The 27,089-nt window shown below is 40.5% G+C and overlaps 1 protein-coding gene across 1 annotated transcript in view; it reads left to right on the forward strand.

Annotated features, from left to right (window-relative positions):
* The first annotated feature begins 8,526 nt into the window (after nucleotides 1–8,526).
* angpt1 (angiopoietin 1) overlaps nucleotides 8,527–27,089 on the forward strand; it is a 58,211-nt gene continuing 39,648 nt past the window's right edge. The window contains exon 1 of the mRNA XM_034094526.2: nucleotides 8,527–9,405. Within this exon, the coding sequence (XP_033950417.1) occupies nucleotides 8,998–9,405 (408 nt within the window). The 5' untranslated portion in view covers nucleotides 8,527–8,997. The remainder of the gene's footprint in view (nucleotides 9,406–27,089) is intronic.

Raw genomic sequence — 27,089 nt, forward strand, 5'->3', positions numbered from 1 at the left:
GGCGTTTGAAAATATCCAAATATAAAATAAATGTTGAAAAGTTTGCCCTTTGTTCCTTATTGAGTCCCTGTTTTGCACAATCCCTACCATTAGTGTGGGTAGAGTTAGCATGACCCATGGATAAACAATTGTGATATTATAGGAAACATGCCATGTAGAAAAATACCATTATTTTTCTTTTATCATCCCAGAAGAACCAATGAATTATGTTTGTTCCAAAAGACAGAAATGTGCCTTCCATAACAAATCCACCTTATTATTTGGCCTTGCCGTTTTATATTCCTATTATCGTGGAAAGAGCAAAGGGATGGCAATGCCTTTATTCCTATGATTTTGTGCGTGTGTATGTTTGTTCTTGTCATTGTGTCTGTAGGTATCGGTCTGAGACACTGATCAATTGGTCACCACAAATCAATTGCGAGGTTAAGAAGGCAACATGCCTAATCAATTGCATGTGTCTGGAAGGTAAAGTTCATGTGATTGTTTCATTTTACATGTATTCTGTTTTTGCACATTTTTGTGTTTTGCAAACTACAGTTTATTTAGCACTCTAGATTAGAGGCAGAACAGACAGTTGCATACACAAAGTATCATTGTAGATATCTTGAGTGGAGCCAAACCCTCTTCTGAACTCTTCAAAAAGCATTGCAGCAGCAGCAAAGGTTACATGTTCTTTGTGTACTTGTGTTAACATGGGTTTGATTTCGATAGTGAATTGATAGCAGGGTTAGGGTTAGGGTAATTGACTTGATTGTGACACATTTGATCTCAGTGATATGCAGAAAAGGATTTCACCATACACAACAGAGGCCAAGTAAACAAAAAAGTGTGATTGAGAAGTTGGAAAAGGGCAAATCAGATGGGACCAGTACCAGTAACAGACAGAACGTCTTCAGGAATAATAACATCACTTTGAACCATGAGATCGAATTTGATACAATGATAAAGTAGTAAAGCGCAGGAAAAACAAATGTGGCTGAACTTGAAAATGGACCCAAGGCTCTCATCTTTCTTTTTTTCTTTCTTTCCCCCTGTCTGTTTCTATTGTTTGCTTATGTTTGTCATTTATTTTGCATCGCTACCATGGTGCCATACCCCCAACTGCAGGACCAACAGGAGAGTGGTTACCTTGACCACGGACGCCTCCTTTCTTCTAACTTCTTGTTTCCTTTCTGTTGCTCACACTGCTGGAGAAGAAGTGAGAGTGAAATAAAGCCCCTTGAAGTAAGAAGTGGAATAAAAGATTTAACATCATACTGACGGACAGAAACCTCCTTAATTTTCCGTTCACCTTGGCCTGAACTTTGCCTTGTGAGGCGAGGATGGGAGAAATTAAGGCGGGACGAGGATTGTGCATGGCTGCTTTGACAGGAGATAGAGGCCATGCATGTGGGGAGTGCGGACTTGGAAACCCGGGGGGATAACGAAGAATGACAGCCACCTTGTGCTAATGGCTCTACGGTGTCACTCTTTCATTGGTCTCACCCTGATGACATCATTGCTCCAAGCAGGAAAATGTCACAATGGCTTATTCAGGAAATCCATCAAATCATCTGCTGCTGCAGCAGAATTTATTGTGGGCCACAATGGGTGGAATGAGGCAGACTTAAACATCTCTAAGCACTGTGTGTTTATGTAGTTTTTTAAAAACGTATTTGTTTCAAGTTGAAGATAAAAAAAAGAATAAACTTACATTGTCAGTATTTTTTTTACTTTCAAAAGTTAGTCTAAGAACTGCTTTGAGCTTGATACTTATTGTAAACGAAGAGAATGTTAACATGCATTGCTGATGTTTTGCAAGTGTAATGTTCACCATCATCATGTTACAGCATCTTAATTGTAAACATTACATTACTATTTACCCTGAGGTAAACATGGATGCCTGTATCAAATGTCACTTTAATCCATCCAATAGCTGTTGACATGTTTCAGTTTGGATCAAAGTGGTAGACCAACCAACCGACCTTGAACTAAATCATTTTCGAATGTTGAATTTTTCTTCCTTGGAGATGGCTCTGTGAGGAGCTAAAGATTTCTTAAACACTATTCTCCAAAAGTGTAGCAAAGAAAAACAGTTCTTATTGAGCCTCTGTTTAACTATATACTCAGCTGGATAACAATTTTCCCCTCATAATCCTTTTATGTTTGTCTCTACAAGGAAAACCATTGGAGGTTGAGCCCCAGTATTATTTTCCAAAAAGGATTTCCGTAAGCAGGCTTAAAACCTGATCTTATTACTTTATAGGATTATTGCAAAGTTGTTTAAGTGGCGTCAGAGAGTAAGCCACCAGTGTAACTCTTCACTCCCTTCACATGCCCTTCAGCATATCCACTCCCTTCGCAAAACAAAATCTTCTCAAAGCACACACAAATGTATAAATCCTTAACTCTTACCTTTAAAGCCATTGAGTGTGAAAAGTGAAGCCATCACTCAACGAATTGCTAACAAGGCTATTGTGCGTGAGATTAATGGTCCCTCCAAGCCCCAGCATACCGGACTGTGGATCTTTCAGGAGGAACTCAGGTTATGACAGGTCGACCATCACCTCAAAACATGAGAATAATACACTAGAGTGACCCGTATTAATACTTGCAAATTCATTCAGCATTACCATGACACTGAGTTTGAATGTGTGTGTCCATGTGTGACCGTATGCATGTGTGTGCATACACATCTTTAATCACCATCACCATGACAAACGGTAAGGCTTAGGGGTGAAAGAAAAGGTGCCATCAGTGTTTTGGCTGGGTTGTGCAACCGTTTAATCAAATTCAAATATTCAGAGTTGAAAGAAACAGGCGAGCAGTGAGAGTTCTGAAGCTATTCAAGCATGCCTGAATGAGTTGCTGAGGTTTGTCTTTGGAGTCAAAAGGAACGCTTTTTGCCTTTTAAGTCCAGGGACAACTGCATTTATAACCCAGAGTGCGCTTTGTGTCTTGGCCAGGATTAGAAGAGTAAAGAGACCAAATGAATAGTGGTGGCACATTGTATGTGTCAAAGATTTAAACATCATTTTAGATTTCATAACTTTCAAGTATTTTTCATAGTGTAAAAGTGGCTTTTATATAGCCACAAATGTACTCAGAGCCATATAATTTGTTTCAGAAGTTGGGGGAGACAATGAAGTCTAAGGGTACAATATGTGTGTTTGTATTCATATTTGTCACATTTATGCAATATAGGCCTACAACAAGTTGAAATACCAGAATTTCCCTTTAATGAACCACAAGAATAAAACAAATGTGTTTATGTGTTTATTTAAAAAAATATATGAAATGTGCATAGGCCTACCTACCGTAACAGGAATAGGCCTACACTGAAACAGTTTACTTTGCTTAGTTGTAGGCCTACTCAAATGATTTTGTAAAGGTCATAGGCCTACAGATAAAACATTGAATACATTACATTTTTATTTTGTATTTAGGTGAGAATGCCTACTGATTATTACTTTGTTAAATTACATTTATATATACATATATTTTACCATATTGTAACCCAGGTTATTTTTGTATTTCCAATGTACATATGTTCCCTAAACGCCTCGCCCATCGGTAGATGTACCCACTAATAACGTCTCCCACCGCGAGATAATGTGTAGTGTAGACAGGTGTGTGACAGAAGCTCAGTTAGAACGGAAAGCTGCAACTAAACACTAGGAGAGGACAAACAACAGTTCATCTGTTAAACGGTAGCCTACTGCTGACTACAGTTAGTGAAGTTATAGTGGAGGCAGGACAAACTTAGTGCGTTTTGTCCCAATTAACGTTGTGGATTCAGTTATCCTGGTGAGTTAGCTGCAAGTTACCTTGTTAGCATTACGTTTCTGTAAAGTTGAACTGTATTATTTCACTTTGAGGAATCTAGTAAAGCAAAAATCTGTCCGGATATAACGTTTGTGTGATGTGAAGTAGGCCTATGGATTATTGAGCTGCAGCTCCCCAGTCCCCACCTGTGTTGACTTAATTGCGGCCTAGAAGCTAAGCTAAGTGCAACATGTAGCCGATAGCTGCTGGTCTAGCTCTTTTAGGACATATTTACGTGTTGGAATTTGGGGCTAATGTGTATGTGCTGTGAAAGTGTGTACGGCTGTATGACTACTGTTTGAGTTTTCAAAATGGAATAGGAGGCAGACATGTTTATTGAAGTTGCTGTAAAGGGTTATGTAAATTATGATAGGCAGTGAAACTGGACAGCAATCGTGCTTGGCCTTTATGGTTGCTGTTCTGAACGAATGTGTTGAGCCTGTTTTCTTCTTTTTCTATTAAGAGTGGTGAATACTTTCTGTTAATAAAAATGGAGCTGCTTCGACTCCTGCTCCTTGGTGCTTGTGGATGCCTTCATCTTGTCTGGAAACTGACATTTGAATGCTGTGCTGTTCCATAGCTAAGGTAAGAAGAAAAACAGGAAGCTTAACTAAGCAAGTTTATATTGCATTTGCCCTATTTTTATTTAGAAGATGTCACTTACTTTTCTGCTGGTACCAAGACTGACTTGGCAGCTGAACAGCAAGGATTACCCGAGGCAGGTAAATTAAAGGTTAAGAGGGTAACCTGGATTTGAAAAAAGGAAGTGTAATACATAACTGAAACGGTTTTAATAGATTGATTTGTATTCTATCCTTAGTCAGTGGTTGTGTTTGTTTTTGTGACATGGATGTCCTGACCGAACCTAAAGAATAGAGTTAAACTAGAGATCAAAGTTATCCCATGACCAAATCAGACTTTAAGATCTAGGGTATTATGGAAAACCAAATATAATGTATTGTGGTACCACGTGATGGGACATAATTCAGCTCTGGTTATTGTGTTGCAACACAGACCCGTTAGAGAGGGCACCAGAAGCTAGGTTCATTCATGCTAGCTTCACAGCAAGTAACAAGCTAATATCTTAACCTGTCTGAATGTTCTTTGATAATAAAGTGTGGAGTTCCATACTGAACACACCGCCTCCGACTCCCATTAATCGGCTCTACAGTATATATAACCAGATATTGGACCAGCAGTACAGATAAACCGCCAGGGAAAGATAGACATGTGATACCTGCATTGTTGTGACTGTGGCCGTTTCTTAATCTCGAGGATTCTGGCTTCCAAGCCAATATTTCAAGGATGCTTCGTCATCGAGTAACCCGAAGGACTGTTCCAATCTCCAGCATACTTGCAATTCCACCAAGTCCGCGTCCTTGGTTTGGGGGAAATTTCGAGGCTGCACATGGGTAGACTTCGCGTCCTTACAATCCCAACAATGCTTTGCGCACCGACCAATTTCAAAAACCCTTGCGGAGAATTGCTGAACCGACGCAGCACACATTTAAATGTAGGTATGTAGTGGCGTAGAACATGTGTTGGTAAATATGTTACTTTGTTACATTTGTTTGTTATCATCAAAAATGTGTTCCGTGAAAGTAAAGCAAGTTCATAATTAGATAGACATCGTGAGGTATTTATTTTCGGTACAGTTTATGTTGAAACCGTTAGAAAGAATGGCACATTTGTTAGCCTGTTCCATTCTTCTTCGTTTTCCGAAGCCGTGGCTTGGAAGTATACTTGCTTAGTTTCTGAAGGAAGTGACTTGGAAGTACGCGACTACCAAGCCAGCATCCTCGCGATTGAGAAACGGCCTGTCACTACCCGATCTGCAGCTCTGCCCAATCTGCAGTGCGCATGTGCGAGATCGTCCGCCATATTGGACAACTCCGGACGGCAACCCAAGTAGGACAACATTGACACAGTGGCTTTTGGCAAAGCTCAAAAAGAAAACTCGAGAGAGATGAGTTATTGTTATTACAACGTGACTTCACTATTATTAAACAACTATTTTTATTGGGTTCTTTTATTTGGGGTTAAGTACATTGTCAGAATAAGTGAGAAATGAATTTAACTTCTGTTAGACAGCTATCATACTGAATAAATATTTACTGTGAATGTATGGTACATGTTTGCTTGTCATCTTTTTCATTACTGCCTTCGCTTGGATGTTGCTTGGATAATACGTAGAGCCAATTGCAGTATTGTGTTTTAATGTCTTGCATCCTTATTTATGTCCACAAAACAGGGTCGCAGTTGTAAAACATTGCTCCAAAGCACAACTAGTGGTCAAAAACTTTAGTTGAAACTATAATAGTTAGGTGAACAAATATTAAGCACAATAGGAATGACTGGAATAAGGTCTCAAAACTCTTCTCACATCATGCATTCAATTGTTGATCACATGCGGAAGGCAGTGTCATGCTGATTGATGTTAAGCTATACAACATGTCCTCCCAAACTTTTGACAAGTAAAACATTAGCAAGATTCCCATGAAGGCCAGCTGCCTCAAGGCCTCTCACAACTGACATGAACCGCTCTGTATTTGACTGTCACCAGCAAAATTATTATTGCATTCCACCAAACTGGGTGTGTGTTTTATTCACAGGAAGTAAAGGACAAACGGCATGGGACCGCAAGGATAAACAATGTATTGTACTTTTGTAGCTTTGAAAAACGGGTTTGTTCTCTCAATAACTTTACATTCCAGAAAGAAATCAGATCTGAGATTACACCACTCGGTTACCGACACATACACATAAACAGCTTGTGCTTCATCATAAGCTTGTTCAGATGAGCCAATGCTGGCTGCAATACAGCAGAATATGAGCATATTGACTTGGATGTTGCAAAGTGGTTTCAAACATATTTTAATGAAAAGCATGGATACAATTTGGTATGAAATACTAACTTTCTATATAAAAAGATCTGGCTGAAATGAAACTAACTAGTAGATTTCTATCAGTTATAGATAGCAAGTAAATATTACATCTTAGAGTTGGTTGAATCTTTTCAGGCAACTCTGGAGAAAAAAGTCCTACATTTACACTTGATGGATACATACAGTACATGCTGTTTAGCAAAAGGGTCAATACATTGTTCACAGAAGACTAGACAGCACTTTTTTTCTTTGTTTTTGTAGATTTTACAGAAGTGATGAGTAGTTTTAATTTTTGGCAGTTACCTCCCACTCGGTTTCCCTTGGACACAGTAACTGGCCCCCATGTAAGGGCACCACCAAAGTACGTCAAACAAAGACAAGCGCTCCTAGAGATATTTGCACATGCTTTGTGTCTTGGCCAGTCTGGGTTATTCGAGGGTTTTGTTATCTTGGGTCTCCTTCATGCATTTGTTCACACCGCCCCTCGGCTCCCACACAGAGGTCCCAACTTTTTGCAGCCCCCTGCTATCACTGAATACACACACTCTATCAAACACACACATGCAGGTTCGCGCAGACATATTTAGTATAGCATATACGCATGAGCAGGCACATGGAGACGGTAAACACTTGTACACATTGCCACTTTTAGGAGCACATGCACACTCAAGCACATGCACTGTCACACACATTTGGATGTTTTGGACCAACAAAGGAAAGTTGAAGTCTGGCCAGAATTCAGCGAGCTGTGTCTCCCAGAATCAGAAATTTAAATGGGTGTCCAAAAGAAGGACTTGACCTTTGATCTGGTGCCTTTCAGCGCTGTGTTTCCTCACTCTGCTCCTTCTTCTAGCCTAATGATGGAGACACATTCCTACTTCCCCTGCTCATTCTTGGATTTCACTTCTGTTTCTTCCTGAAAACATGACAACAGAGTGTGTGGGATGGAGACATACTGTACATTAAATGCAGAATCTCATTCAAATTGGGTGAGTTTTTCAATCAAGACATTTTCAATTGTTATTACCGCAAATTAATCCAGATAATACTGAAGTTAAAAGCCTAGGAAAGAGAGAAAAAAAACCTGCAGTACAGTTACTACTAGCACTCCTTTTTAAAATGTAAGTTTGAATACAGTGTTTGAATGACAACTCAGCCAATCAATATAATTCACTAACCAACAAGATTACTGCTGTGGTCGTTTGATTGAAGTGCCTAACGCCACTAAGCTGCAATGATCACCCAATGCACAAAAAAGTTCAATCCATAATCTAACCCTAGCTGCCGTTTTTGTGCGAGACGGGTCACAGACGATTGCTAAGTATATTTTACTTATTTTATTTAAGTGATTGCGTAAATCGGTCAAAATTCCTTTGGGTTACACAGTTAATTATTAATATTCCTTAACACTTTAAGGGTCTTGGGAAATATAGGGCTTCAACCTCCATTAAAAGAGGAGAAGAAGATCTCACTTGTCATGATCTAAGTTTTCTATTGTCAGGAGGAGACAAAAGCAATTTGAGTCAGACTATAAAAAAAAAAAAGAAGAAATACACCTCCCTCGCGTCTACTTTTGATATAGCACCTGTCACTGTACAGTATAGAAGGGAGTAGAGTTAAATCTCAGGAGCAGATAAATTAAATGCACACGTTTAGACAAGTTCTTTCTGTCAACACAGGGGCGAAAAGGCAGGTCAACCACATGAGCCTCGAGCCAGCAGAGCCTGTAAACCGATCCTCGTAGTCTAAGCACATCCTCTGTGTTGGGGTCCCTTTGCTGCCAGGCTCACACACACTGGTGCGTGCACACATACTTGCATTCCTCTGCAGGCTCTGCGAGGGGCAGGCGCAGAGTGTGCTGTATGTTTGGCGCTGTTCTTCAGAGTGAGCGTCTCTCTCACTCTCCCCAGTCGTTAAGTCAGACAGCAGAGGAGGAAGGGAAGGCAGAGAGTCCAGGGGAGGTCTGACGACACCATCTCAGCTCGCTCGGCACCTTATTTTAAATGCACAGATGGATCAATGCAAGCACACAGTCTGGCTTTGATTTCCTGGAGAAACATCAAGATTTATAACAGAGCTGTCACACTGCAAGACATGCGTGCAACTTTCCCGGCCAGGATGAAAACTTAATCTACGTTTCCAAGGTGAGAGAAGCAGAAGCTTTCAATGCTGGAGGTCCAATGTAAGGATGGATGACACGGGCTAACAATGTTCCTCACCACCTTCTGATCCAGCTTTAAAGGAACATCCAGCTAAACAAAGAAGATAAAGTAACTGAATTCACCTGCAACCTTTACTCGAGGCTGATATGATGCTGTGGTACAACTTTGGCCGGCACTTAATCTCGCTGGGAGCATTTCTGGTGATCGTGAGCTGCGGAGGAGGGGAGCAGCGGAGAGGGACAGAAAGCAGCAGCACAGGTGGCAGCAGCAGCAGCAGCAGCAGCAGCAGCAGTAGCAGCAGTAATGGAGGAAGTAGTAACAGTAATTACAGCAACAGGAAATTTCATAAGATCCAGCATGGCCAGTGCACCTATACATTCATCCTACCTGAGGGAGACGGAGCCAGAGGAGGCGCCTGCAGGGAGGCGAAAGCCGGTAGCCCAGAGCACAACTCTCTCCAAAGAGACGCTCCGCCAACTGAGCCGGAGTTTCCCAGCCAGAAGATCGAGCAGCTCGAGCACATTATGGCGAATTACACCCAGTGGCTTCAGAAGGTAAGGATGCATTTTTTTATCTGATTATCGGTTGTTTGATATTGCGTCACATTTTCTTAACGGCAGGTCAAATGGGAATGCAGTTACATTTGTCTTGTTTATTTAGATTCATGCTGACAATTGTACGTATTGAATCACGTCTACAACAACCCTGCATGGGGCCGGCTCTAGTTTCTTTTGAAGTGGTCACGCTGTAGTTTATTTGTTGTGATATTTGTGTTTCCATGGGTGTGTGGTCTCCGCAGAGTGTCTAGTTTGTGGCTTCACGAGATAACTTGTTTTGGTTTCTGGATGAGGCTCTCAAACTAAATCCAGGCCGTGTTTGCTGTTTTCTTGTAGTCCCCTCATTATTTGTCACAGTGTTTGTCAGAAGAAGTGTTTATGTGCTTTAAAGGGAAAGGATTTTTGTTTGGGTGATTCTATGTTGCCAGACTCCAAGTGAAATGAGGAGCAGGGATGGCAGTGAAAAAGTGCACAGAAAATGGTGATAAACTGGATGCAACATATTGTAAATTATTATAACATCTCAAAATAAGTTTGGTCAACTCACAGGATAGCTGTATTTCCTTTGTTGCTGATAATTTACATTTTTTAAAACAAGGATTTTATCAGAAAACAGAATGTGTATTTAATAATCGATAAGACAGAGTAAGCAACATGATTGATACTATCATCCCTGCTATGCTGTTATGTAACTGTGTACATTGGCTGATTTGAACTTTTTGTTCTGGATGACTCACAGCTGTCTGATATTCTGGCTTCTCTAGACATCTTGTACTGCTGCGACTCCGGTCTGCCGCTATGTAGCCGACCAGCAAACACTATCTATTTTTTACAACTTACTCTTTATTTTTCCCTGAGTAAACTACCCTTTAAGTAAATTCCACAGATGTCCCATTGAGTTGCACGGAGCGTCGGTCATAGAGCAGAGGTAGTTATATGTCAGTCGCCCCCTGTTCTCCAGTGGGCTGTCTCTTTAATGGCAGGAAGTCAGAGAAAGAGCCTCTAGAGACACTCAGAGGAGGAACAGACAGAGAAAGAGAATGCTCCCTTTATTTATTCAAGCCAAGGACGTGCGAGTACAACTCGAAAATCCGGACTTGAATAAAAGAAGAAAACTTTGATTCTTCTGTATAATAAAAGCAACATAATCTTCATTTTTTTTTTTAGAGCTGATATTATGTATAACAACTCACATTTAATAAGTCTTTAACAACCAAATTACTATTTATTTATAGAGCCACCAAGGTGTGTACTATGTTCAAATATGGTTCTACTGTAATGTTAATGGGTTGCAAATCGGGAGGCCATCACTGATATGGCTTGGCAGGCACTTTGCTTTTCTAAGCTTTGAGACTTTGTGTCTCCAAAGAGAGCGAGACTATCTTCCTGAAATGAATACTTGAATCAAATAAACAAACTTCCAATTTCGGCATAACCGGCTCCTCAACTTTCTAAAATATTGTTCTCAAACAAGATTAGGAGGCTTAATCTGTGATTAATTGCTTAAAGCTAATGGTTTATTTTTTTGTCTGCAAATCTTTTGCATGCACAGATAACACCTGATGGATTTGATTGATTACAGAGGGACTGGGAAAATGAATCACCCTGAACTTCATCAATACCCCAACTCTTTTCATTAGCAATAAGCATGTCCTCCCCAAATCTGTCTGAGCTACGCTGGTGTGTGCCTGCTTTTCATTTACTCTCAGAAAGTAAACTTCTCACTCCTCAGGTTATAGGAAATAGTAATTCCTCATCAATTACCTAGGCGTTGGTCGTAGTATGTTACAGCAAGATGTTGATTGAGTTTGTAATTAGGGAGGTGTTGTATTGGAGGCGGCTCCACCCTCCTGCAAAGGCAGATGATGTTACTTAAGCTAGAGCAGATACAATTCCGATATACTGTATGAGGTATTTTGAGTGTACAGTTCAGAATCTGTGAAATATCAGCTTATCATCGGTATTGTATATTACAGGCTTTATCTCAGTTTAGTGTAGGAATTCAATGTTTATGGTGTATGTCAAGGTTTAAAACGTGGTGTACATGTACTGTATATATATTCACCATCAATTGAGTTTTTAGATTTTGAGGGCTGAACACATATGCTTTTATCTAATCAAAGAAACAGAAATGCCTGCACCTTTTTTTTTATTGATGAGTTTCTACACCAGTGTGCTATTTTAAAGTCTGTAAACCTGTGTGTTTCTGCATTGCTCCCAAAAGCGATCCATGTGTCAAGAAAGGCCAGGGGTGAAATAACACCGGCTTTATCTTTGCTCAGTGGACCTCATCCGTCTGTGATAGTACAAGTGATACTATGAAAACACAACGGCAGCGTTTGTAGACTGAAGGTTTGACTAATGAGACCTCTCGTGTAACTTTCTCCTTAGATTTGAAGAAGGGTGTGTTTGAAAATGTCTGCCATCACCATTTATACTGTCATACCTCTTTCCTGACATTCTGGAGTTTTGCTTGACTGCACATATACTTCATTTCAAATGTAAAAATAGTTTAAATTATTTTAATTTTTGAATAGACATCGCTCTAAGTAATGTCTGATGTTTGTAAAACATAATTCCCTGAAAGGATGGGCTTTTGGAACATATCAAACTTTAAAAAAACACAAAGTAAAAGATTAACAGAAGAAAGGAATTGGCGTAGACATTTCAGAGGGGACACTTAAACACACAGTGGTAATTCAGCCTAATTGCACTACATGGGGGGGGAACATCAGGATGCAGTTAACATTTTTCATTGGACAGAAGATTAAGTGTCCTGGCCAGTCTATCTATCTCAATCAAGCAAGCCTGCTTGTCTAAGTGAAAGCTCGCCCTGATGTTGCTCCAGCCAGTCCTGATGAAAGAGACGGACGGAGGAGACCGATCCAGATAGCACTCCCGTGGTTCGGTGCTCAGTTCAGTGTGGGGGATAGAAGGGAGAGAATGATGCAGCAAACAGCTGTTGGGGAAGCATTTTAAGTCAACCCAGGGTAGAGTATATGGACCAATGATTACTTCACTGTTCTTCCAGCAAGGCAAGGAGCCTCAGACAAGCTTGGCTCTGAACTCAGAGAGAAGATGCAGCAGAAAACAACTTCAAACATAAAACAATAACAATTAGTCTTTAGTTGTGTATTACATTTTTAACAGAGCATGGAAAAAAAAGGCAGTGCTGGAATTAACAGAAAATATATGATCAATTATCAATGTAATTTTTGTCTATCCCAGACACAAGTTGTCAATTGTCAGAAGATTATTTAAAAAAAGTTAGATTGACCTTTTGAGATACATTCCTCAATTTGAAACATTCAGCGATGTATGACTCAAACATCCACAATCTTACTGCAACCACAAATCAAGTTTAAAAACCAACTAATCAGATAAACTACATGAAATTACAAACTGGAACGACAGTCAAATGCAAAAAAAACAACCTCAAACTCATTTAGCAAAAACTGCTGTTACATTTTTTTTTTATTGGCTGAAGTTTTAGGAAAAGAGACATTCAAACAAGGGATATTAAGAATTCAATACCTGCTCTGTCATTTAAGACAATTTTCATCTTTCTTAAAGTGTTGAGTTTTGAAAATAAACTCTAATCCCAGTAAAATGTTGTTGTAGTTATGCTAGTTTGTAGGGGTGTAACGTTTCACAAACATTTCGGTTCGGTACGTACCTCGATTTTTAGGGCACGGTCCGTTACGTTTTCAGTACAGCAGAAAAAATGACCACAAAACATAAAATATATTTAGATTTTTTTTAATTATTATTAAACTGTGAATAATGTATTCACTCAAATAAATACAAAATAAACATTAAGGTGCAGTATTTCGATTAACTGAAATAATCTGTATTTGAACTTTACTGTACTAGTACTCACAAAACATAAACTATTAGTTTTGGGTTTTTAATTATTATTAAACTGAATATTCACTCAAATAAATACAAAATATAATAAAATAAACTATAAAGTGCAGCATTTCGATGAACTGAAATAATCTGTATTTGAACTGTACTGTACTAGTACCTAAGCAGCCAGTTTGACATTATGACTTGCTTGTCATTGTATTTTCATGTTTTTGTAAAGAAAGATTAACTTGTCCACATTGCTTGCTGAAAGGGCAAAAGGGCAAAAGGACTGGCACTAACAATGTCTCCTGCTGTGGAGAACACCCTCTCGCTAGGGACAGAGGTAGCAGATACAGCCAGGTAGCACTTTGCTAACATGGCAACATAAGGATATTTGCCGTTTGTAATAGCTTTGGCTCGGTCTGAACTTTTTGCGAGTGGTGGAGGCTTAAATGCTAGCGGGAGTTGGGTTTGCACTTCAGTCTTTTTTCTTTTGGTACCGGTGATATTCACGTTCCGGTGATGCCTTTTCAAATGAGTGTGCAAGTTTGATGTATTGCCAGCCGCGTAACCAATTTTAGTTGAACAATGCCGACAAACAGCTTTGGTTCGGTCCACCTGTCTTTGTCCGTCATCCTTGTACGTAACTGCAAAACCAAAATGTTCCCAAACCGGAGACTTCAATGATGCTGGAGGATTTTCGAGCTCAACTTTATCTGCTTTTGCCAATTTCGACAGTTCCTCAAATTACTGACTACATTTGAACTCATCCCTGTGACCAGCTCTCATAGTATGCCTCTCGTTCAATGAAATGACTTGGTCGCTCTATGACGCGTTGAACCCAATGTGAGCAAATTACTCTGAATGCTGCGACGCAGCACCTGAGATTACTTCCAAAAAGTTGTTCACGTTCTCAATTTTTTACGTTTAACGCTATATTCGTTCGGTACACTTCGGTACACACGTGTACCGAACCAAAGGGCCCGTACCGAATAATTTCGGTACATATACCGTTACACCCCTACTAGTTTGGCTTCTTGATCAGAAGTGCAATGAGGATTACTCTTGTTGGAAACATGACAATGGATGGGTTTTAAGGATAAATATAAGGCTGACTCTATGAATCATGCATTTTACAACAGATTCAGAGAATATCCTCTCTTCTTTCATTAATATTTCAAGGACAATGAAACTTTGGCACAGTTAAAAGTTTAGCAAGCCAAATTTTGTTTCTGCTTTTCTGAGAGAAAGTAATGGATCCTCTCGTTTCCCTCCTGGCGGAGATGGTAACGAGTGGTTGAGAGCAGTGTTTCTTGAGAAGGCTGGCCTGTGCCAAACTAAGCTGTTGTACAAAGGGAGGGGAAATAACTATCCACACTGTCTTATCCCTGTGAAAATCCCATCATTATGCCTCTCAAGAAACATGTACTCTGCTGCATAAACAGTGGTTTAAAAGGATATATCGACATGTGGGCAGCAGCTTGTTTGCCTTACATACTGGGAGTTCATATGAGAAAGAATATGTTTCTCTACTTAGTGCTATCAGAGGGCCACACAGCATGCCTAGGGATCCAAGGAGAAAGCTATCTATTTTAGGGGTGACTGCCTCTGAGAGTTTATTTTCACTGATAATGTGTGCCAAAACTAACAATTGGATGATGCAGAAAGGCTAGGGAATGCTCCGAGGAATTGAAAGCTCTTCCTTCCTGACCCCAAAAACTTGTAAAAAGGAAACCATGTAAATTGCTGAAGGACACTACAATAACAGCTTCCAGAAAAGTTGTCTCGGCCGCACTTTCACTATGACTGAAAACGGAAAGGAAACAGAGCTCTCTGCTTAGCATGTCATGGAAATAGGGAAACACATTACAGCCATGCCACAGTGATTCCACATGGACAACGGAGCCCAACATTGTTAATGTTTCCGATTTTCAGCAAAAGTAGCATTTAGTGTTTTTGTCACAATTTGTCCAGCCACGTTTCTTTTAAGACCCCCTTTTTTCCAGAAATCATATTTCACTGCAGCCCCTAACATACTTGAAGTTTTGATATTGGGCAGGCAGGTATTGTACACCTAACCTATGTCCTTTTTTTAATCTCAATATATGAAGTCGTGCATTTTACTGTGCTTTGAGTCGGTCTAGTTTATCTTTTGCAGCTATAATGCGAGCATGTGGTTCCTTTTCCATCACTCATTTCAGTGAATAGCTCTCTGGTGGGCACTTTATAGGGAATTTATTTTTGTTTTAATTATAAGGTTATACATTTCGCTAAATGCTTGAAGGATTTATGATGTCCCTTCTGAAAACCGTGTTGCTTGAAAGCTTGTAGCTTGGCACCCACTGATGCATCTGTGAAATAAATTGAGTTTCCTCTGATAGGTTTGTGTTTCCATGTGCCCTCGAGTACATTCATTTCCTTCATTTGGTTCCTGGAGGCTTTGTAAATGTGAGTGCTCTGCAATGGGGGTGATTTCTTTAACCTGAATTATTTAGTTATTTTACACCACTTTAAGAAAAAAACCTCTATAAATATAAAATTGACATACTTTTACCTCAATTCTCTTGTTCCATGTTGAATGAGGGTCAATAGTCACTCTCGTTTACCTCTTTTTGATATTATATTGTACCTTAGCATTCATATTTTCTTACAAAACAACTCAAACAAGAAGAAAATCTTTCTTTATACAGTAGGAATCATTATAAATAATGTTATTTTGGGATGGCAAGTGGAAGTCATTTAGAACTGAGTGTAATTTATGGTCAGAAGAGTTGCCAAAAGCACAAGGTTCATGGCTGTATCTCTGCCACTACTAAGGTTGAGTGATTATGAGCCAAATATTAGATAGTAAACGCTTAGATGGAGCAAAACATTAGACATTATCGTCAATCTGAGTGAACAGTTAGTGGGCAAGTAACGTAGTGTTTTCACAGCCTGCTGCACAACTGTGTTTGAACCTATTTCAGTCTTTGAACCGGCTGTTATCTTTGTTGTATTTTAGTTTTATAATGACTCTTGATAAGCAAAGCAGAGGATAATGCTTCTCAACCGTATCTGTGGGTATTTATTTTCCTTGAAACTTCAGGTCAATTTAAGTTGTGAGCAGTAAATCAAGGTTTGATAAAGACTGAGAAAACTGAAACGGCATTAAAAAACAAAACCGCATCGAGAAGTTGAGCCTCTCTCAATAGATACCCCAGGCCGTCTACACAGTGTGAATTTACAATAACGTGTCAGTCACTGTTTCCTTTGGGTCTTTTTTTTTTTTACAGCTGCTTTTTCTTTCAGGGAAAAAAAACAAAACATGAATGTCTAGGATTGCTGGTTCTCGCACAGAGCAGGAGAATGAACATCTTGAATTTACTGCAAATTGTGCAGCTGTCGCTTCATTCCTCATTTTTATGTTCATTACATTTTTAAGTTTACTCTAAGTAGTTCTGTTTGATCCCCTAAATCTCTATGTTAATTTTGTAAAGTCCTGAAGCCTCCCCCATGCTACCTCTGAGGCCGATTCTCCCCACAGCGTCTCTTTGACTCACCCCGACAGATGTTGCTTTTTGTGTGGATATCGTTGTCTGTCAACGCTGGAGAGCCTTCCAGAGGTTCCAGGGGACAGAGCCGTTTCACCTCTTTATTTTGAGTTCAGCCCTACAGATTTAGTGTTGCTAGGTTTTCCAATTGAAGTAAAAACTAAATAATCACAAATGCATGGTTGAAAGACATTCTTTAATCTGAAAGTAAAGGGCTGTAGAATCAGTCAGAGTTGATGACAGGAAGCAAGTAAAGTTGAAGAGAGATAAAGAAGTAGATCAGGACAGAGTGCAAGATACAGGGTGAAAAAACTAAGTGTCCCATCTAGGAATTATCTCACTTATTTATTTTTGACAGTATTTGTTCTGTGGTGTGGTAGAGAGAAGTGGATGAATATCGTGTGATGTATTAACTTACAATGTAAGACCTGCACACAGCAATGGTAGTAAGAACAGAACTCTGCATAATGTCTTAATATAGCCCTGTCTATTTTCTGTAGGTGGTTTGGACAATTCAGTGTTAGGTCTCGGTTTAGCGGTTGAGTTCTTTGACTCGTGTGACACCTCATTCAGCGTTCGCACAGACATACGTGCACATATTCACACATACAAAAACAAAAAGATATAGACGCGCACACATACATTCACTCAATCTACATATATGTTTTTAAAAAACACAATCTAAGCCCTGTCCAAAGCTGTGTTTGCCTCGTCTGGGAGCCGAGCCAGGCTTCTCACACTCAATACCAGGACTGGAGTTGGCACAGAGACTACAGACGTGACACAGTGAAGTGAGTTATATATCCCCACTTTCGAAACATAACACCCTTAAAACATGGTACAGAACAAGTCAAAAGTCATCATAAAATAATTTACATTTTAGAGCTTTCACCACTCTTCCTTTCCTTTGTCCTTTCAGCTTGTTGTGTGCCTTTTGGTGCCACCACAGTCAGTTATGTCAAAGCAATCCATTTGCTGATGGAAAACACCTGCTCACACTGTTTCTATTAAATGCGATATTTAAAATGGGTACAATGCATCCATCATATTGCAGGCACTTTTATAAAATCATTTCAGCAAGAGATTCTGTACTTACCATTTATTTAAGATCAGTAATCTATTACAATTTAAGGCTTTAAAGATTGCTGTTACATTTGTATAATGATTCATTACATAATTGCAGTTACGACCTGGCTGTTTATTCACAATTTAATTTAAGTGTTTAGGATGAATTATTAGTTAAATATTGTGTTATTAACAGCAACTCACTAGCCCTAAACTGTGCTGCTCTACGGTGTTCTAACAGGAAGTTTATCATAAATCTATCATTGATCGAACAGATGTATGTGCTTTTTGAATCTGCGTTTAAAAACCAAATACAAATGGTCTTTGATGTTTATTTAAATTGACATGTTTGCAGTGGTTGTGAGACGGCTAGGCTAACCCCCCAGAATCGTGTGTGTTTGGTTATCTTTGCATGTGTGTACAGACACATTTGTGTCACTCTAATTTCCATTACATTATCATGTGTTTGTTTTACGACATTGTTTGACTTTCATGAGTCTGTTTGGATGAAATGGCCTTCAGCTTAACTGATGGCCTGTAAAGGATCAAATGAAATGTTCCTTCTCTGGACTCATACAGTCATAAGGTGAAGCTCAGACAAAAAATCTGTCACATTTTCTTAGCGACTGTCAAACAGCACTTCTGTTATGAATGTAGATGTATACATTTTTTTGTGTTGTCTAGACTAGCCCAAGACATATGTCAAACCAGAGAAACTCATTTCTAACAATGCACAAAACACAGTTCCTGTCTGCAGTTCTGCAGTTTCATGAATAGAGTATTTTCCCTATTTAATAATAGTAAACAGGATTGTGTAGAACTCCTGCATTGTGGACAAATCACTCATCTTAGGGTGATCCGGACCAGCCGACGTAGTTTTCATTACCAAGGAGGTGTATTTGTTCCTGCTGGCTTCACTCTTGATCAATCAATCAATCAATGTTTATTTATATAGCCCAATATCACAAATGTTACATTTGTCTCAGTGGACTTCACAGTTTGTACAGAATATCAGTATGACAATACAACACCCTCTGTCCTTAGACCCTCACATCGTACAAGGAAAAACTTCCGGAGAAAACCCACAGTTTAAAGGGGACAATGGGAGAAACCTCAGGGAGAGCAACAGAGGAGGGATCCCTCTCTCAGGACGGACAGACGTGCAATAGATGCCGTGTGTAAATTGAAAAGATAATACATTTGCAACATAGGTAGTCCAAATGTTTGGAAATGCATGTGTGTATAATAGGAAGATGAATCCACGAGGATATCCATCCAGGACCGATGATCCAGGACACAGGACCGCAGGATCATCCATGACTCCGGATCCCGGCGTATATAGACACCAAAAAGAAAGAAATTTGGGGAAGCTGGGTTAATCGGAACATGAGAGTACACAGGTATAGACAGAGAGAAGGAAGAAGTAAGATGTCCCCCGACAAACTAAGCCTATATCAGCAAAACTAGGGGCTGAATCTAATCAGCCCTAACTATAAGCTTTATCAAAAAGGAAGGTCTTAAGCGCACTCTTAAAAACGGATAGGGTGTCTGCCGCCCGAACACAAACTGGAAGCTGATTCCACAAATGTGGAGCTTGATAATAAGCTTGACAAATGTTGGTGTTTCAAAGCTCTTTTTTGACCTTGGAATCAGCAGTTTAAATACTCACCCAACGCCCACATATTATATCTCTTATAATTGCTCAGAAAATGTACACAGTACAACATTACAACATTTACATTCCATTTGACGGGCATGTGATATGATCAAAAGCTCCACTATAGTTACCTTGTGGAAAGATTGGTGAGTTAGGGAAAATTACGCTATTTAACTAATGTTCCTGCCATACGTTGGACCAGAGGATTAGATCGTAAGGCTGTTTGTGTTTGCTATAAATATTCCAAACACAAAGTATGCATCTGGTGGTGAGTTGGGTCGAGTGGCGGGGGAAGCCTCTGGATAGACCTGGTAAGCCCAAACGTGTAGTTCGGGTGAACTGGGAACGTCTGGAGGAGGCCCAAGTTCAGGAGGCCTTCAACTCACACCTCCGGCGGAGCTTTTCGGGCATTCCTGTGGAGGTTGGGGACATTGAACCAGAGTGGTCGGTGTTCAAAGCCTCTATTGCCGAAGCCGCGGTGGGGAGCTGTGGTCTCAAGGTCCTAGGTGCCTCAAGGGGCGGTAACCCTCGAACCTCGTGGTGGACACCGGTGGTCAGGGAAGCCGTCCGACTGAAGAAGGAGGCCTTCAGGGATTTGTTATCCCGGGGGACTCCCGAGGCAGTTGCAAGGTACCGACAGGCCCGAAGGGCAGCAGCCTCATCCGTGGCCGAGGCAAAGCAGCGGGTGTGGGAGAAGTTCGGAGAAGACATGGAGAAGGACTTTCGGGCGGCACCAAAGTTGTTCTGGAAAACTGTCCGACACCTCAGGAGGGGGAAGCAGGGAACCATCCAAGCTGTGTACAGTAAGGATGGGACGTTGTTGACCTCAACTGATGGAGTGTTGGGACGTTGGAAGGAACACTTTGAGGAACTCCTGAACCCGACAACTCCGCCCTCTATGTTAGAGGCAGAGCTGGAGTATGACGGGGGATCGACACCAATCTCCCGGGGGGAGGTCACTGAGGTCGTCAAACAACTCCACAGTGGCAAAGCCCCGGGGGTGGATGAGATCCGCCCGGAAATGCTGAAGGCTCTGGGTGTTGAGGGACTGTCATGGTTGACACGTCTCATCAACGTTGCGTGGAAGTCGGAAACGGTACCGAAGGAGTGGCAGACCAGGGTGGTGGTCCCCCTTTTCAAAAAGGGGGATCAGAGGGTGTGTGCCAATTACAGAGGCATCACACTACTCAGCCTCCCCAGGAAAGTTTACTCCAAGGTACTCGAAAGGAGGGTCAGGCCGATTGTCGAACCTCAGATTGAGGAGGAACAATGCGGATTTCGTCCTGGTCGTGGAACGACGGATCAGCTTTTTACTCTCGCAAGGATCCTGGAGGGGGCCTGGGAGTACGCTTATCCGGTCTACATGTGTTTTGTAGACTTGGAGAAGGCGTATGACCGGGTTCCCAGGGAGTTACTGTGGGAGGTGCTGCGGGAGTATGGGGTGAGGGGGTCTCTACTCAGGGCCATCCAATCTCTGTACTCCCAAAGCGAGAGCTGTGTCCGGGTCCTCGGCAGTAAGTCGGACCCATTTCCGGTGAGGGTTGGCCTCCGCCAGGGCTGCGCTTTGTCACCAATCCTGTTTGTAATATACATGGATCGGATTTCGAGGCGTAGTCGTGGGGGGGGGGGTCTGCAGTTCGGTGGACTAAGGATTGCACCACTGCTTTTTGCAGATGATGTGGTTCTGATGGCTTCATCGGTCTGCGACCTTCAGCACTCACTGGATCGGTTCGCAACCGAGTGTGAAGCGGCTGGGATGAGGATCAGCACCTCCAAATCTGAGGCCATGGTTCTCAGCAGGAAACCGATGGACTGTCCACTCCAAGTAGGGAATGAGTCCTTACCCCAAGTGAAGGAGTTCAAGTATCTCGGGGTCTTGTTCTCGAGTGAGGGAACAATGGAGCGTGAGATGGGCCGGAGAATCGGAGCAGCGGGAGCGGTATTGCAGTCGCTTTACCGCACCGTTGTGACGAAAAGGGAGCTGAGCCAGAAGGCAAAGCTCTCTGTCTACCGGGCCATTTTCGTTCCTACCCTCACCTATGGTCATGAAGGATGGGTCATGACCGAAAGAACGAGATCGCGGATACAAGCGGCCGAGATGGGTTTCCTCCGCCGGGTGGCTGGTGTCTCCCTTAGAGATAAGGTGAGAAGTTCGGTCATCAGGGAGGGACTCGGAGTTGAGCCGCTCCTCCTTCGCGTCGAAAGAAGCCAGTTGAGGTGGTTCGGGCACCTAGTTAGGATGCCACCTGGGCGCCTCCCTAGGGAGGTGTTCCAGGCACGTCCAGCTGGGAAGAGACCAAGGGGTAGACCTAGGACCAGGTGGAGGGATTATATCTCTTCGCTGGCCTGGGAGCGCCTTGGGATCCCCCAGTCAGAGCTGGTTGATGTCGCCAGGGAAAAGAAAGTTTGGGGCTCTCTGCTGGAACTGCTACCCCCGCGACCCGACCACGGATAAGCGGGAGAAGATGGATGGATGGACAAAGTATGTTTGATGTTGTTGAAGTTTGTGGAAATTCCTGTGAGATGTGCTAGGATGTTTTGCTTTGTTGTCTGAACATAATGATCCCGGTTTAGTTGCACTTGCTTTTGATCACCATCATCTCCTTTTTGACTGTTTATAGGATGCGAAGTTGAAAGCAAATGTAAATAATATTCGATAAATATAAATATTATATAATATTATTCGACCCCGAACAGTTAACTGAAATGTACATATCCTATAAAACAAATGTAAAAAAAAAATTGGGAAAAAAAGTATTAAAAAAAAAAGAATTAGAAAAATAAATAAATACATGTTCAAATAAGTATAGAAACCAAGTCGAATTTGTCAAATGTATTGAACTGGTGATCACAGTTTGAACAGTTGACAGCTATAGGCCTACAGCTTTCATGATTAAAACTTTGTTTTTAAATTAAAGAGGGATCATACACGAACAACACAACGGGTTAGGTTAACGTAACCCTATTACAACAGAGATCAACAACCTATAACAGGGCCTATGTACAGAATGCAGCTATTCAATACTCACTCTTGTTTAAGAATATGAGCATGTCTACATAATCAGGGGAGAGGCGGGTGCGGAGGCGATTCACAATCAGGCCAGCTGTAGAGAAGACCCTCTCAGCTGGAATTTGGGCATAAGATGAGGTTTGAGTCTGCGTGATCTGCGTGTAGGGAGGGGCAGCAGCCATGTCATTAGCTAGAACTAGCTAGATCTGATGGATTTGGACATAGAAGTGAGTGAAGTATAACTGGACACGAGAGAGAGAGATCAGCACCTGCAGCTCTGCCCGCTGTGAGGGACCCGTGAGCGGAGCAAACCACACCTTTAGACACACATTTAGCTATGGCACTATCGTATACATTGAATTATTCCATTTGATAATATGTAATCAACTTAGGCACCCGTCCCAAAAAAAATTAAATATATATTCATAACTCATATTCGAATACCTGAATAATTTCGAATATTCTATTAATCGTTCCCATCCCTAGTTTATACACAGATCTTGTGCACTTTAGCCTAAGAAATGCAAAAATAGAGAGAAACCTAGGCACACGAAGCCAGGGATTATACATGCAGTGCACTTTGTGTACTCCATACTTCTTTAAATCCTCCTAATCTTCCCTTATGTCTTATTTAGTATTTCCTTATAGAAATGTATATAAATCATCCAAAAAAGCAATGTTTTCCAAATTGCAGTCAGATTTCTATGCTTGTTTAAATAACTTTAGATGCATAACTCACAAATATATTTATCCTGTGGCTTGTCTGAAAAGACTTAGCAAGCTACAGACAAGACACAAACATGCACATTGTCAGTTTTCCATCTGCTGAAGGTCAGGCAGCAGCAAATGCTTCTAATGTTGCAGAATGACATTAACATAATGGTTGCTATAAGCTGCATTTTATAACTTAAAGCAGCATTGTTTGTTCCTTTTCACAACGACCATGTTGAACCACGTGAAATTGAAGCAGCTCCATGTTAGTAAAGCTACCGCACCTCTTCTTACTGCTCAACTCTTGTTTAGATTTAGTGTCACTTTAGAATCATTTAACCTCTTAAGCCCTGAGCCTGTTTTTCAGGTTTCAGGCTCGAAAATGCCACTAACACAACAAAGACTATATCTTCACTTCTAAAAGGGGTACATTAATAATCTTTTCTCTCAAAGCAAGGTTACATCTGTGAGTTGGATGTAGAAGTGTCAGAATCAATATTGATGTTTTTATTTTAAAGTAAATTCAGATGGAACACAGTAAAAACATGTAAATTCCGCCTAAAAAAACCAAACATTACTTATAGTGAAAGCCACCCTTGAATGATGGGCTAGTAGACTAAAAGCTTTAGGAATTCAAACTATAACATATAAGTACCCTGTATCAAGATTGATGCAAAACAAGTGAAATTTGACCTTTTTAGAGAGGTTTAGAAAAATAAAGTCCAAGCGGACTCACCTCTGGGTAATTTGGGAACCATCAGTTCCATTTGAACTTTTTCACTGTAAAAATCATTTTATTACTTTGAATTATCACTATAGGTATTCATTCCATCCAAATACAACTGTTGTGAAAAAAAACCAAAAAAAAAACATAGGCCTACTCTGTTATCTTCTTACAGTGAGCCTCTGAATTAGCCCCGAGCGAAAAATGCTAACCTATTACTGCACCGAAAATCACTCCTAGCTCCCTTATTACTTATCCTAGCTGCACATCCAACACATTGTTTATGATCGTAAAGACACAGAATCTAACGGTGCCCACCTCAACACTGAAAGATAGAAACTCGCGACGTTATCAACAAAAACGTACATCAAAACAAGTGGCGCTAGCGCTAATTCGCTAGGCTAACATGGCTCACCTTCCTCTGGTCTAAACTGGTCTTCAATGGCATTAAAACGATAAAAACGATGATGTAGTTAATCCATAGGTTAATATTCAATGTGGCTGTGTCCCCTTTGAAATGTTCTGATAATCTATAAGCAATAAAACAGCAATTCCGTTATCTGCTGTCCGCTCTGTGCTCCATGCGCTCTGGGTCCTGCAATTCCTGCTTCCGTACGTAGTAAATAATAAGTAAAGTCTGCTGCGTAATGTACTTAAGCTGGCTGGCATTCTTTATACTTTACGCAGGACCATATCTCTGGAACCCATTGGTCGATTTGGGTGATTTACACCTTTTTCTTAACCATTACATCCAATAGAATCGATGGGCAGTTCCAAAATCCACGTAAACATTACCATTGCGGACGTAATAGAGAAGCAAACGAAACATCTGAAAGTACAAGCCTGGACGGCAAAACTTTATACCCAGTATATTGCCATAAATATGATGATGGATTATCAGTAAAAATGTCTACGTGACACAAAGACATTGGATTAACCTTGAGCAGCGTTTTTATTCCGTTGAACACAACTTTTGATCACAAATCAAAAAAGGTAAGACGTAATTATTGTACTGTTTTTGAAACCGGATGTTGTTTACTTTCTCTTTTCTGGCTGATAGCTCCAGGAATTCGAGGTCGTACAGTGATGACATTACATGTGTGGAGTCTCAGCTTTAAATCATATATCTTGTTTGTGCAGTTAAGATAGTAATAAGGGCATTTCTACCGTGAGTTCTGTGTAAAAAAGCGTTCGCATTAGTTAGCATTTTTTCGCTCAATTCTAATTCAAAGGCTTGGTATTACTCTTGTGTTTTTTTTAGCTAACAATTGTTCTTATTGTCAGTTAGCGGAGTTTCTTACCTTTTTAAAAGGGTATGAAACATTAATAGTTTCATAAATGTTAAGAAGCCCTGAAACATAGTCTTGTAAAAAAACGGTGGGAGGGGTCCATGGGGGGACTTTCGGTCTTAAGAGGTTGAAAAGTTCTACATGAATAGACACACAGTCCAATCTGCCTTAATAGGTATTTTAAAGTGACAAAGTAGCCATTTATGTGATTCATAGCCCTTTGGGTGTTAGCAACTAGCAATAGCAACAGATGGATAGTGGAAAATGACTCGTTGTAACATGATCTGGAACCGATGCGATAGCGTCAATCTGTCCTTACTGATGAAAACAATGCAGAGGATGGAATAGAGAAGGGGGAGCAGAAAACACAAGGAAATGGATAGATATAAAGAGTAGCAGAAAGGGAAAGTGAGAAAAAATGTAAGGCTGTGGTTGGTGTTCACTGTGGTGATTGTAACCCTTAGCGACAACAGCAATGGTTTATAACATCTGGAGTCCTCACTTAATGGGATGTTGGTATGAAAGATAAACACGAATGACGTTGAAGACCGTCAGACCCATACATTTTGATTAGAAAAGACACCAAGCTTGATAGATAGTGTTACTGGCACACAAACTGGAAGACTGGAGCCAATTATTTCCCTGACGCTTTGCCCAGCTATGGCTGTTCAACATACAACAGTAATGTTTCTGTCATGACTGACCTTAAAACAAAACATGTCTTTCTGCATCTTAATTCTACAGCTTTTTGGCAGAGGAATGCCCTGCTGTGATGTTTAGAGGGTACACTGGAATGCTATCTCAAATATTTTGATGTAAACGCCTCCTCCGTGGGATGGTGGATTTTTGGTATCCCTGTGTGCTTCAGTAAAAGGGGCAGACTGACATGGCCCATATAATTGACACAAAAAAGCCATAATCGGGGACGTTCCTGCTTGTATGTGTCCCTGAGGAAAGATTCCCGTGTTGGACAACTTGCGTCAGAATAACAACTGCCCCTCTGATGCTACTCACTGTTTAAGACCTCTGGATGAGTGAGCAGGTCCGAGTTTGTTTGGTTGTTTGGGTTTCGATACGCATTCCCATGTCTTGGGTGAATGCAAGCACTTCCTCTCCCATATGGCCAGATACGCATAATTAGTTGGATTCATTTTTGGGTCCATTTTGACATCAGAGAGCATGATTGTAATTGGAGGATTTGTTAAAATATACATTCATGCTTAGGTGAATTTATTTTTGTTTTTAACATGGATAGAGACCACAATACTTAAAACATAAAATACATGTATTACTTAGTACAGTGTTTGAACCAAGATTGTCAGAGGGGGGGTCAATTGGGTATTTTTGTACTCTTCTAAGGGATTACTGCTTCCTCCAATAGGGACAATATACAATTGTATACAAACTACACATCCAGTTAGTGATACAAACTAATATTAAGATAATACACAAATAGAAATTAGATGCATTACTGTTCATTGCCAAACTTTTTGTATTTGTTAAAGCTCAAGATATAATAATTTAAATAAAGCTCAAGAAAATAGACAAATATAGTACATTCACACACAAGTGGCATTATTGTTTATTGAGTATTATTATCCTCATTGTTGATTATTCTTTCCAATTATTATAATGGAACACTGTATTGCCCCCAACAATTAGTTATTATTTACTAGTGTTAGCTGTTGTTCAGAACTGTCAGTACTCTACTGCTATAGCAACAACATACAGATAGCACAATACAATTTATCGATGGAGAGATGTGTGTCTTTTTGTCATTATCAAAACAATGAAGGGTGGCCTTTTTCTTCCTAAAATATATTTGGCGTGTGTAGACATGCCTTGA

This window comes from Pseudochaenichthys georgianus, chromosome 11, assembly GCF_902827115.2.
Source record: "Pseudochaenichthys georgianus chromosome 11, fPseGeo1.2, whole genome shotgun sequence".
Lineage (NCBI taxonomy): Eukaryota > Metazoa > Chordata > Actinopteri > Perciformes > Channichthyidae > Pseudochaenichthys > Pseudochaenichthys georgianus.